The sequence below is a fragment of the Manis pentadactyla genome, chromosome 7 (genome assembly GCF_030020395.1).
Source record: "Manis pentadactyla isolate mManPen7 chromosome 7, mManPen7.hap1, whole genome shotgun sequence".
In the NCBI taxonomy this organism is placed as follows: Eukaryota; Metazoa; Chordata; class Mammalia; order Pholidota; family Manidae; genus Manis; species Manis pentadactyla.
The window spans coordinates 141,317,647-141,332,447 of record NC_080025.1 but is presented as its reverse complement, the minus strand read 5'-3'; the positions used below and the strand labels follow the sequence as shown (position 1 = coordinate 141,332,447).

Sequence of the window (14,801 nt, the reverse complement as noted above, 5' to 3'; positions counted from 1 at the left end):
CTTTGCAGTCTCAAACTTCTTTGTACCATATTAATCAAATAATATTCCAAGGTTGGTAAAGTTTGTTCAAATAAAGAACAATATTACCTAAGCCCAGTTTATCATACCACCATGATGTCAAATTTAAAAATTACCCTACTCAGCCAGGCCAGTCTGTCCTTGGTTGATAAATACATCTTACCATTCCTCTTTATACTCACCCCTCGTTTTTTGTTTTGTTTTGTTCTGAAAATTTGCATAAATTGAGCAAGATCACTTTGAGATCTTGATTGAGGCAGTTAAATATATCTTTAAAGTCCTAATTACATTAATATACTCTTATTACTAATAGTAAAAGGAATTTGTACATCCACAAAAATCAAGAGACCAGATACCCTTATGTTCATAAAATAAACATTCTTTGTTTTTAAACATAAAATATTCACTTAGAAGAATATTTATTGTTCTATTAAGTAGGAACTAGAATTTGTAAGGGAGAGAAGACTGTGGTGGTCAAAACCAGCCTCAACCACCTTTCCTCCTTACCTACCCTGTACCTTCTTAGCAAGTTTCCAAGTCTCCTGTATTCAATCAGCCCTCAGGGCAGCCACAAAAGAATCTCAAAGTCTGAATCCAAACGTCAACAAGAATGCATGACATCCAATAAGACAAATGCACCTTTAGCTGTGAAAATCACAACAGTTTTGACAGCAAACTAGATTTCAGGTAGATTTCACTAACCTGAGGAAATGTCAGTTTGGCTCATCTTGGTCTGCGTGATGTTGATGTGAACGCCAACTTTGCTTTCAGTGAGGTCAATCTCCACATTGCCCAAATTGTCCGCAAAGTGACTGAAGAGCAGGAGGCCATTTGGGTTCCAAGTCCTGAACTGGAAACTGATCGAAAGCAGGTCCTGGTTGAGCCTTCCAGGCACCTCCAGGTAACTGGTAGCATTGAAAAAGACAGGCACTGTGTAGGGCTCCACACACGAGAAACTCAAATTTCCCTATAAAACAGAAGGGCATGCTTTGAGGCAAATGCAGAATTAAAAGAAGCATCCATGCAAGACAGCAGACAAAGCTAAAGACCTACACATTCCAATGCAGAGCTTAAACCTGTGCCAAACTCTGACATGCAGGAGTGTGATGTGGATTCAGTCGGGTATCTTGATAGGATCTACTTGGAGGGGGCACCTAACAGCTGCAGCAGTTGGCCATCAAGTTGAAGGCATAAAAAGCACCATCCATCATGGAATTTACAGACAGCCAGCCTGATGTGGGCTGATCATGGACAGGATGTGTCCCTGTGTTATGGGCGCGAGTGTGGACCACCAGACTTTTTGAAGACAGTAAAGAGCTACTGCTTCCAAGTGCCACTCCTTATGATGCATCTGCCAGGGAGGAGAGGCCACTGGCCTTTTCTGGATGACCTACGTCAAATGTTTATTAATGTATTACTAGTCTCAGTGGGAACTATGGCCATTTGATTGTCACTTATTTTATATATATATATATATATATATATATATATATATAAACTGATATTATGGGACAAATATTCTTGGGTCTTACCCCATGCTTAATATTGTGAATTAATTATTCAGAATCAACAGTTGTGTTTATTTCAGATTATTTTGTTATCCAACTCAAAAGCCCATTTAAATTTCCATGAAGTATGCATATACTATGATGCATTAATGCTTGTTGAAATAGTGGTATAAACATACAAAATGGAAAAAAAAAATACTTGTAGTAATTACAGTGTCCTCCTTCTCTCTCACACTCCCTCTATTTGGCACAAAGAAATTTGATTCACCATTTAATTATACTGAATTTTATATTCCAGCATTGGGTACCTTCCTTTTAAAGATCTAAAGATCTAAAAATCTACATCTGCTTTTGGCTTATTTTATGCCACCATAATATTTTGTGGAATATAATTTGCTGATATTTTCATCTGGTTCTTCAATTTCCTTTTTTTAGCAACACATATATCAATCCCTAGATGTTTTATTCTTCCATTTTGGTACACTGACCATTACATCTAAGGCAGACTGCCCCTCTGCATTAATATTCAAATTCAATTTGTGCTATACCTTCATAGATGATTATTTTTAAGTGCCTACTTTTACAGATGAAAATAACTGACTGCTCATAATGACTGCAGGGCTTTAACTGACCACATGCCCATGCTGTAGAGACTGTCTCCCAGCAAAATTAAAGGTTCTTCCTGAGGTGGTGCTGACTCCGGAGTCAGTGTATAAGGAGGTGCTGGAGGAGGTCATGAGGCAGGCGTGGCTGCCAGCTGACCCCCAAGCTGGACTCGGCAGAGGGAGGCTCCCCACCTCCTCCAGCCCCACTGGAAGTGTGTTCTCTTGCCTTTGCTGTTCCAGGAACTGCTCCCAGGATACAGCCTTGAGGAAGAAATGTGGTGCTGGAGCTGTGCAGACTGGGTTTGTGACTAAAGCTAGTCAAGACCTCTACATAAATGCTAGAAATTCTGGCAGGAGCATACAGAAATCTACCCGTCTTGAAGCCACCCAAGACAAGCCTCATAAGTAAGTTTCCTTGCTTATCAAACCTGCCGCCTACCAATCTGGAGTGGTCTGCATCTTTCTCTGGTCTCCCCTTACCATCTGTATATAGGGGCTGATTTCAGATTATATCTGGGAAGCTCCTGAAATTTGCAAACCAACATGGGAGAATGTGTATGTTTATGGAGAGGGGTGCAGGATGAGTGTCCAGGCAATTTCAATGAAATATTAGCACCCGACATCTTTGAGAGCAAATTCCCTACATAAATACTTGCCTTTGTAGGGTTGCCTAAAAAAATGTCCTATTTCTCTTTATTCTGTCCGAAATTTTAATATATATGTATATGTTTGTTTAAAAGTTTATTCTAAATCTGCTCATTCTATTTTAACAAATATAATTATAGATGATGTATGCTTTACTAAATATCTTTGCTATTCAATATAAAACAGCATTTATAACCCCATATACTTTGCAAATAAAGTAGTTTTTGGAATTTGTCTCCATACCGAAATTCTCTGTAGTTTGGGTACCTAATGAACACATGTCAGGATCACCCGGGAAACTGGGCACAAATAACACTTTACCTCTTTCTAAAGGTGCAAGTATTTGACGATTTGGATTCTGTACCTTTTTATCCTAAGCAACAATTTCTGAAAAAACAAAAGGACCCTGGTGCCATTTTATCCAAAGCTTAAAACAGCATGTATATTGATATTGTTCTAGATAAGAAATAACACATGATGGAAGGAGACTGTGACCTCGGGGGTCATTACTGTGCATCCACAATATATTTGTCACTCACATTCAGTCACCTGCAAAGTTATTTTAGCAGGTAAAATCTGTTTTCTAATCCACAAAATGTTTATGACGATCTCTCTCTGCAGTACTGTTCTCACATCATCAATAATATAACATGCCTCACACACTGTTACCTGTGTTGCCTGTGAATGGAACTATGACTGTTTTTCCCATCAGTCAAATAAGGAGATAATTTCATCAAAGTTGTCTTTCATTCTTAATATAAATGCAGTATTATTTATTATTTTTTTAGAGGTATAAACTTTTTTTAAGGTATGATTGATATATACTTTTATGAAGGTTTCACATAAAAAACAATGTCATTATTACATTCACCCTTATTATCGAGTTCCCCCCCACATACCCCATTGCAGTCACTGTCCATCAGTGTAATAAGATGCCACAGAGTCCCTATTTGTCTTCTCTGAGCGACACTATCTTCTCTGTGACCCCACGCACAGCATGTGCACCAATCATGATACCCCACAATCCCCTTCACCCTTCCTCCCCATCCACCCTTTCATACCCCTCCCCTTTGGTAACCACTAGTCCCTTCTTGGAGTCTGTGAGTCTGCTGCTATTTTGTTCCTTCAGTTTTGCTTCGTTGTTGTACTCCACAAATGAGGGAAATCATTTGGCACTTGTCTTTCTCCGTTTGGCTTATTTCACTAAGCATAATACCCTCTAGCTCCATTCATGTTGTTGCAAATGGTAGGATTTGTTTCTTTCTTGTGGATGAGTAGTATTCCATTGTGTATATGTACCACCTCTTCTTTATCCATTCATCTACTGATGGACACTTAGGTTGCTTCTATAACTTGGCTACTATTTAGTGCTGCAATAAACATAGGAGTGCATATGTCTTTTTGAATCTGGCACCTTGTTTTCTTTGGGTAAATTCCTAGGAGTGGAATTCCCAGGTCAAATGATATTTTTATTTGTAGTTTTTTGAGGAACCGCCATATTTCTTTCCACAGTGGTTGAACTAGTTTACATTCCCACCAGCAGTGTAGGAGGGTTCCCTTTTCTCTGTATCTTTGCCAACATTTGTTGCTCCTAGTCTTTTCTATGTTGGCCATCCTAACTGGTATGAGGTGATATCTCATTGTGGTTTTAACTTTCATTTCCCTGATAATTAGTGATGTGGAGCATCTTTTCATGTGCCTATTGGCCAAATTCATTATTATTAAAAAAAAATAATTATCAATGAAAAATTCTACATGAAATTACTCTTTTACAGTCTCTTATAGCCACCCTGAACTCTATTTATTCATTAGGGGATTTCCATTTGTCCAATCGTTTTGTGAAAACCTGAGGCTCAAATGTGGGGCAACAAGGCCTTCAGGGCTCTTTTAGCCCACAATGCAAACATTCATCATATTATCTCCTGTTCAGTGGCCTTCAAAGGTATGGGCCTCTGGAACCCCAGGCTCTCCCAAGTAACACTTCTGAGTTGAAGTAGCTCCTATTCTTGCAGAACCACAGCAAACACACATACTAAATTTTTAAGTTGGTATCTTTCAGTGATCCCAAGCAGTGTCGTGGGGAAGATGTGCTAGAGCATGCTTCAATTTTTGCCTCCGTCCTGAAATATTTAACCTGGGAACACCTTACACCAGAATCAGAAGGCGACAGTGAGCTTGTGGCATAGCTTTCTCTCCCCAACGGCAATCCGTCTGCATTTAACAGTCGAATATTTAGTGTGATAGAGCTTTGACAAAAAGTCTGTTTATTTACATATTTGAATGAATTATCTTTGGAAACATGGAAGTAAATATAATAAAGTTTCTGATTTTAATGCTTTTATAATATTAAATTAAATAATAAATAAGACATGGAAAGCTGTATGTGCTCAGACATTTGGCAACATGGTGCTGCCAATTTAAGGGCTGCTGAGGTGCCCGATGAAGCATACACCGAAGTGTGCCTGCCCCTCTGCTAGGGGGGGTCCAGAAACTGCCGCATCGGCACAGCACTTATCATCGATTATCTATTCCCAGAGTATACCCAGTATCTCCACATTTGCAGGTAACTTTAAAATTAGTTCCATACACTTGAGCCCAACACAAGCATGATGGAAAACGCTATGATGCTGTTGTCATTCAATATTCCAATGAAAACAAAATGTCTTTCCACTTTTCTATGAGCCAACATTTTGGTGGTGAAAAATCTTACCACATTTGAGGGTTCCAGTTTCTTCCTTCTTGCAAGATCGGTTATGTTGATGCCATTGTAGTTAATGCTTTCCATGCAGCCTTTGAAATTCTTGCTACTGCTGGAACTTGGCTTACCAGAGAAAGGTATGCCCCCAAAGGTTATCTTGGAAAACAAAATAAAATGTGAACATTCACACTGCATTCGACTTAAAAAAAAAAACAGCATTCACAATGAGTTAGACAAACTGTCACTACCACCAAGGTCAATTACCTTTACCTCAACCAATACATACAGATGTTTTTTCTGCCTTCAAAATCTGTTGAATGTTAAATTATGTTATTATTTAAGTACACAATAGTATCATTAAATCTGGTAATTAGTTTATAACCTGAACAAGAAAACTGTAACAATGCATTTTTGCTACCCAAAAGACATTTTATATAAATTTTTCTGATACTATTTTAAAAGATTTTATGCAGTGATCAACTTCTTTTACTAAGTAATATTAAAAACACATATTTATGTTTATCATTCAAAGACATACTATCAGTAAATGCTTCTAGTCATCTAGAGATAATCAGTATTAACATAAGTTGATAAAACTAGAGCCAAAGGCAAGAAATACTGTATTTCTTATTGTAGATTTCTTATAGTTCAATGACCATTATAGTCATAAATTCATTGGACTTATTTTGAATACAGAAAATAGCTCAAAAAGTTTAATTACTACATTGATTAGGCACATCTTAGGACTTGGGGGCTATAATTGGAGAAGTACAGGCTTAAACTACAGGCTCCCTCTTGTGATTCTCTGGCTACTATTGACTATAAAAAGAGAGTATATTTTTTCCCATAACTTTGGTCAAATTACAGTTTTATAGCATCAGTTTTGCATAATACAAAATGATACTTAATAAACATATATTGCCAATAATGATGTTTACTGCATAGAGTGAATTAGTAGCGAATGCATCTAACTACTCATTGTAGCTGCAATACCAAGATATGTAATCCAGATTTGAGATATATATATATACCTTCTAATTATCATTCAGTGTTATGATTATCAATTTTTCTTACAAGCTTTTGAAAATTGAGGCAATAGTTAAGACATTTTAAATATTAAGGCTTCATAGCTGAACCATAAAGCAAAGTTCTCTGTGATTTAGGAGGCCATTAGCAAATTATGCTATTGTATTTAGCATCATGGCATTTTAAATGCTTAATTAGTTTTAAGGAAAAAATGAACAAACTAATGATGGTTTATGGGACAATACAAAAAATGAAAGACCTCACTTAAACTCACATTAATTATTAATGGTTAACTGAATATGTGTTATTTACTATAGAATCTAATTATAGGAAAAAAATGGGAAAAGTGAGAATAAATATATTAAAAAGAATTAGGAAACTACCAAAAGCAAAATATAAAGTCATCTAAAACAGTCGAATTATTAGGAAAATATTTTTTAATGGCACTGAACTTACAAGGTACCAAAAAGTTATACCGAATATCAAAGATGAGAATTCTTGATACTTAAATGGAATGTTGTATTTTCTGTTTGCAGTTTATCAATTCTTCCCCAAGAAAATTCACACTTAATGACATGCAGTGTCACATCTGGAATAGTATAAACGCTAGTGTAAACAAATTGTTTATTCCTTCTCAGTGTGCATAGTTTCTTTACTTTGGACTTTTCATTTTCCTTTCAGATGCCACTTGAGCCCAGAGCTACCCACCTACAGACTCCTTTTACATGGAAGAGAATAAACAGGCATCTATTACATGCGATCTAATTAACCGTAGCTGATACAGATGGCCATTTCTATGACTTCCGGTTGCCTCCTCATATAACACTATGAGAGATGTGTTATTATATTCATTTTACCAAAGGGGAATATGATTTGCCTTCTGCTGCACAATCAGTAAGGAGCAAAAAGGATGCAAACCCAGGTCCTTTTGCTCCAATCTGAGCCCATGCAATTGAGTGTCTCAAAATCCTAGCTGGATTTTCTCCAAATCCTAACCAGGTTCTGCAGTTCTACCTCCCAAGCAGAGCAGTACTGCACAGGCAGCAGCACAGCCTCCAGAGGGGGCGTGTCCTGGAATTTACCTGGAGGAGAGAAGCCAGGCCATTCATCAGCGTACTGTTCCTGCCCTTTGTTTCGCTGGCTGAGAGCAGGCAGAAGGAAGTCAAAGGCATCCGTACATAACTAGCACCCTTCTCAGGTCTCCTGCGGTTAGCGGCTGGCCTACAAATGGTGATTGGCTCACTTTGTAGTATAAATGGGCTACAGAGAGGTGACTGACGTGAGCCTGCAAGCCATCATCCAGAAAAGAGGCCCCCGCCGAGTTATCTCAAAGGAGAAAACTTGTTTTCCATTGTTTCCTCCACGAGGCTCTGGGAACGGTGATAGGCGTTATTGGATTTGCTCCTAGGGTTGCTGGGTCCTGCTCATCCTGGCTCGTGAGAACTGCCAGAGCCATTGTTAAAACCGGAATTATATAAGCTTTAAACAAATTACATTAAATGAAAATTACTAACTGCTCAGACCTCATCTCTATATTTTAGTGTCATGTGTGCTCTTGAAGCTATTTGTATTTATGCATCTATATGATGGGAATACTGTACAGTGGTGTGATATAATACAAATATTTGGTCTTTGTTCAGGGCACAGAACTCCTAAAACCCCTGGAACGCTCTGAGTGATACGAGTGCCTGTCGTTACTCTAACAAGCCCATTTTAAGGTTTGAGTCTCATCACTGTATGGATGAATCAAGGAGATATATGCAGAAACACTCAGAGATGACTTTTCTATCGTCCCTAATTTTCTTCAAACAAAAAGAGGCCCTTTTGTGTAGTGATAAATGTGTAGAGATATAAAGTAGACCCAACCACTTTTATTGGAGAACTGCAGCATCTAACAGAAAAATCAGGCAGTAGCTCTACAAAGAGAAAGAAGCTGATTCATCCTGATACTTTATTAGTAAATTTAAATTTCTTCCTAGGGTCTCAGTCATAGTCTACAGCTCAGGTTCTCAAACATGGTATTGTATACTGATGGGTGTCAAAGTGTCCTTAAAACTGCTGACCTTGTATGAAAAGTACTGTGTGTGCATGAATATTCATAGATTTCATCACAAATTCAATAGAGTCCATGACCCCAAATTTTTAATTCTGTTTTTTGAAAATTGGAATTGTGTTTGTCCATTGCTAATGTTCCAGGATTTCTCACCTCTTCTATGGTACTTCAAAGTTTATTAATGGAGGATGAATAATTTATCTCTAAGTTCTCTCATATAGTGGACTATAAGTCACCTAAGCAAAGAATTATTCAAATTTAGAGAAGATAGACACATTTCTGGGATTTTCACATTCTTTCCCTTTCAACAATCATTTTGCTTTAAAGAGGTAACAGTGGAGCATTATTTCCTGATAATCTTAAGTGTGTTTAAATGCTAATAAAGTCTCATATCAGGGTTTATATAGCATGATCTATTTTAAACTCCTATTCAGGAATATATGTAATATATTCATCTTGTAGAACACTTAGAAACTATTTAAACATATAAAGAAAATAGAAAACACAGTTGTAAATCCTGGCATTTTCACTTATTTTATGGTAAGTATATTCTATATTCTTAAAAATTCATGTATGTTGATAACACACATACATGTGTGTGTATGTGTATATATACTATAGATATATATCCACAATTTCAAAGTGGGGACCAAGGCACACTGAGGTGGCACAACAAACTCATAGTGGTGTCCTCATATCCTTTTACATTTTTCATGGAAATGCAGCAATACTTGGTATGTTCTGGGCATTGAGTGAAACTCTAGCCTGAGGCAGTTCACCACTCCAACATCCTGTGACCTTGCTTTTGATGATGCCCTGCCTTTGTGAAGATGGGTTTTTGGTCACTATGATGAAAACAGTGTTGCATGGAAGCTGGACAGAAAATGAGGATGGCAGTGTCAAATACGATTCCAAAATCTGACAAGCTGTGCAGTGCAAGTATGATCATCCCATTAGTGAATACTGTTATTTTAATTTTAAAAAATAAAAAATATCATTATTTTATTTTATATGTATTTTTCTCAAAAGGCTACCAAGCTGTTAGGACATACACACTTAGTTGTCTGGATCTATTACAGAATGGTCTAGGACAACTTTAAATTGTGGACAGTTTAATGAGACACGGTGGGTTCCATGAAGTAAGATTGGAAACCTCTTGCTGAATAACATTCCATCCTACTTATTTCCCTGCTATCTCTTTTTGTTCATTTAGCATTACCCTTTTTCTCTTAGTATATTTAACACTGTGATGAACATCTTACAGAACTCTTATCTCTACAGATGAGTTACATTTTTGGTGGGCACTTTAAAGTTGAGTTGCTCTCTAAATAATTTATTAAAAAACATTAAATGTCTACCCATGTAATATGGGAATATATAATTTTTATGGCACCAGTAGGATTGTTGGTTATTTTTTTATCTCTGATCATTTGAAAGGTAAAAGACACCCTTTTATTTGTGGACAAACTCTTTAAAATATTCTATGTTTTACTTTATTTCTTGTACAATAGTTATATTTGAGAATATAGAACTTGTCAAAAGAATATCTCTAATCATGAATGCATAAGGAATTTAATATAAATCAGAACTCAGGAGTTTTCATTCAGTATTTTGTAATAAATACTAGGCAACCTGTGTTTGTAAAGTGCTGTACATTTTCAAGAAGAATAGGTAATTCATAATTACCTACCAATGGCAAGATTACAACCTACCCTTACACTGGACTTGGTAGAGCCCTGATGACATGTAAATGGTTCCTTCTCTTCAAATTATTACTTTTGTACCAATATTTCCAAACTATTTCAAATATGCATGATTAAAAATTTAAAAATGAATAAAAAGACATTAATAAATTCAGTTTTGCAGCTGTACATTAGTTTTCCTTTGGAGAGCAACCTGAAAATGGTGTAAGAAAGTTTGTGATCAACAAGAACACACATAGCAGGAGGCTAAGCAGCCGCGATTCACGGGTCCTCCGTTACCTCATAGTCCAAGTCCAGGTAGTCGAATTCCCCGTTGCTGCGCAAGTGCTGCACGCCCCGGTCCAGGGTGAGGTTGATGCTCCGGCCCTGGCGCTCGATGACCACGGAGTGCCAGTGGTGATCATCCAGCAGGCTGCCCGTCCTCACGGACGTGTGGCCGTTAATGGGGCCTAGCTGGTTGCTTCCTGGGTCACAGGAGTGGAAAAGAAACAAGCCGATGACACCGTGCCACCTCCGCTTAGCAGGAAACCTTTCATTTACACTGCCCCGGGCTGACATCTGAAATTCTACTGACAGTAAGATGGGAAACCAGGATATAACTACACTTAAAACCAGCTCGGTATTCAAAATATATAAAAAGGTATTAAAGGTGGAAAAGAGTCTGCTCCTTTAAAAAGAACCAAAATGAGTGTTTGTATTTAACGGGGCCATGAAATCTGTTAAGTTTGGTAGGCTCCTTATAACGTCAGTGCCCCACGGGCCCTGCAGAGAGAGTGCCGGGTCCTGATGCTGGCTACACCCCAGGCTTGCTCCGTGATCCTTGGGAAGTTGACAGCTCCTCTGGGCCTCTGTTTTGTTTCTTCTTATGTAAAATGGAGAAAGTAACATTACCTGCTTTACAAGGTTACTGTGAGGATTAAATTAGTACATGCAAAAAATTTAGTGTGCTTCCTGGCATATAGTGAACATTCATTAATGTTACCTGTTAACAGCTTTTTACTATTCCTATTATTATTATTACTATTATTATTAGTCAAGAAAACCAGCATGACATTTTTCAGTTTTCTCTGACTCTAAAAGCCATGCATAATCTTAAACCCAGTGTAATATTGAATGGCATGGAAAAATTACTCAAGTTATACTTTAAAATAAAGTCCTGCAAAATATATACAAAGCATTAATCTAGTTTTGAAAGAAGATTTCCAGAGCAACAAAACAAGACTATAAGTGAGAATTATGAGAATCCAAAACGTTTATCAAGGTCATCTCTGTATACTGTTTACATATTTTATACCACTTTCTATTTTCTCCAATCAAGCATTATTTTTTATGGTCAGGTAAAACTAACTGCAACAAAAATATACTATGGTTTCAGAATAAATAGCATAATAAAAATGAGAAACACATGATTGACTGGAGCATTAAATTCTTTTTTTTTTTTTTCATTTTTGGAATGCTAATGATGCCCATACCTGATATTTTTCCATGGTTTCTTAAATCAAATTGTCTTCCCTTTTGGTGAGGAAATCAAATGATGATGTGTGATTTTGACTGTGATCATGATTGTATATGAACATGGCATGAGGGAGCATGAAGAAAGAAAAGAAGAAGAAATTTAAATAAAAGGTTGCTCTCCATTTTATTACTTTAAGTGTTTAGACTGGAAGACTGAGTAGCAGAGAGATGTGCCTGATATTTAAGTAATGGCATTAAAGAATGACAGTGAACATCTGAGTGAATGTATTTCCAGTGAATGGTAATGGTCTTTTCTGTGAGGTCATATGAGCAGGAACTTGTTTCAGGAAAGTAATGTCACACCTTTATAAAGCACAGTGGATATTAAATGTCTATTCTGTAAGTCTATTCTTTACAAGTCTACTCGATTCTTTTTTTAAAAAAAAGGAGAAATGTTTGCAAAAATAAACATCTTCAGATATAATCCAATGCTCTGAGTGTGTGTGTGATGTGCATGCATATTTTTTAAGAGTACTTATTTTTTGTTTACTGATATCCCAGCCATCTCTCTTTATCTCTCATTGAATCTTTTCAAAAATGATTTAGGGCTATTTTTTTCCCATGTAATACATGAATACATGTTCATTATTAAGAGTAGAGAATATTCTGAAGATTCATATGTAAAATGTAATCACTCATTTCCACCACTAATAAGAGTTTGGTCCATTTCCTTCCGAACTTTTTACCATAAATATGCATTTAATTATATATATACAACTTATATGTACATATACTCAATATGAAAATATTGATATATTTTTATACTAGTTTTCATTTAACATTACATAGTATTTTCCATATAATTAAAATTACTCAGATATTTTAAATGTATATGAACATATTTCTATATGTCTAACTGTTTTTGTTCAATTTGTTTTTTTTTTTTTGAGGTTGTAATTAAGATTGCAAAGTATATCCTTGCACTTAAATCCTGTAGTCATTTATCATTATTTCATATGATTACTGGACTAAAATATATAGGTAACTTTATACATCTGAAGGTCTATTGTCAAATTGTTTTCCTAAAAATATTTTCTGATGTAAAGAACAAAGAACAAAGAATGATGTAGAGTGCAAAGAATCCTGTCACATACTCTCCAATACTGTTACTATTTTAAAGTTGATTTATTTACTTGACAAAAATTGGAATCGTTATTTCATTGTACATTTCTTTTATAGATATTTGTGATTGAGTATATGATTATAGAATGTTTATAATTCTTCTTCTATGAGTTATCTTTTATATTCTTTGCCTATATTTTCTCTTAAAGTTTTGATATTCTTACAAAGTGCTATGAATTCATATACATGAATGACATTAAACTTCTGTATTTGACATTTGCATTTTCCTAAGTTTTTGCATGCATTCCAGTTTTAAGCTTATTTTAATGTAAAAAATGTAATGTATCTATGTAATTCACTAATACAGTTTTTTTGTGATTTTGTTTCTTTTTTAATAGAAGCTATTTCTATCAGATCAGATTCTGAATGGGAAAAGTTTTGTAACAAAAGGTAAATCCTTGTAGGCACTGTATCAAGTACTACCAACAAAAAAGACTAATTGAAATTATATTTTTTTAGTATAATAATGATTTTCAAAGTCATAAAATTTAATTTAGGGGACACAAGTCATATTTAGGAATGTTTGGACAAGCAAGTCAAAAAGACAGGATTGGTTTTTCCATTCTGTTCTTCAGTTTCAAGCTTTCTATCAGGAGACATTTAACATGTGAATTTTAGTTATTAACATATTTTAGGTAACAAAATTTTTGTAGAACTCTGATACTATTAAAACAGGAAAATTTATGGAATGTATGATGCCCTTCAATTTCTGCACAAATTCTGGAATATTTAGCCAAACAAGAGACTTAAAAACAACAAAGACCCCAAACAAAACAAGAACTCCTTCTTTGAGTTTACTTCATTCTCCAGACAACATTTCATTGCTCTAATTCCTTCATTTCAAGTTTATTATATTTGAAATATTCATTTCTACATTCTCATCTTTTCTTAACCTATGACAAAAAAATTACTGTCTTTTCTGTCCCATTGAGAGTCAATCAACAGTAACCTCTACGTTACCTAAGCCAATATTCACTTTTCTGTCTTTATCTTATGTGACATTTTAGGTGAACTCGGCACAGCTCTTTTCTTTCCCTGGTCTCTATGGAACCACATATTCATATTTCCTCCTGTTCATTGTCCAATTCTGCCTCCATTTAGCACCTTCATCTCTAAACTCATCCGTGCAACTCCCTAATAGAAAGTCAAGTTTGATGTCTAATGGGCAACTAAAATGTACCAGATCCGAACAAATCCATAGAGTTCCTCTAGTAGAGGAAACTAATAACCTTCCATGAGAATAAACTGTGCAGAGAAAACAGAGTTCTCTCTACTTCTGAAAATGGCACTAATGTCCATCTGGAGTTCAAGCTCATACCCTACACGTTATCCTCTATTCATTCTCTTTCTTATGCCACACCTAATCCATTACAAATCATGCTGAATTTATCACTAAGTGTCTCCTAAGTAGACCCATTTACCTGCATCTGCACTGACAGCCCCTGCCTGCAAGCCAGGGCCACCTCTCACTGTACTACACACACGTCCAGCTTAGACTCACACTAAGACAAACATTTGCTCTTACAAAAATCTCAGTAAACTTGTTATAATAAGATCATGATGCCTTATAGATTAAAACCTAATAATGACTTCCCATTCTAAAAAGATAATACCTAAATCTTTACCATACTGTGCAGGATCTTACAGGATTTAAACAATCACTAACTTTCAGATTTCGTATTCTCTCCCACCTCCTCCCTATGTCTACCCACAGCAGCCTCCCTCCTGTTCCTCGAGCATCCCAGGTCTTTGTCTTCAGTGATGCCTTCCTTTGAAAGGCTCTTCCTCCTGAGATTCTCATGGCTGGGTTTTGTCACTCAGATCTCAGCTTGAATGTGTCTTATCCTGAGGAGTGTTTTCAATCCATAGTCTCATGTTGAACCCTCTTGCCCCTGCAGTATCCTTCAT

At 36.1% G+C, this 14,801-nt stretch overlaps 1 protein-coding gene across 1 annotated transcript in view; it reads right to left on the bottom strand.

Annotated features, from left to right (window-relative positions):
- Nucleotides 1-14,801, bottom strand: part of CNTNAP2 (contactin associated protein 2) — a 1,980,972-nt gene that overhangs the window by 1,052,945 nt on the left and 913,226 nt on the right. Inside the window, exons 8-10 of the mRNA XM_057504985.1 lie at nucleotides 10,536-10,720; nucleotides 5,487-5,630; nucleotides 721-985 (exon numbers count right to left, since the gene is read on the bottom strand). Coding sequence (XP_057360968.1) covers nucleotides 721-985; nucleotides 5,487-5,630; nucleotides 10,536-10,720 — 594 coding nt within the window. The remainder of the gene's footprint in view (nucleotides 1-720; nucleotides 986-5,486; nucleotides 5,631-10,535; nucleotides 10,721-14,801) is intronic.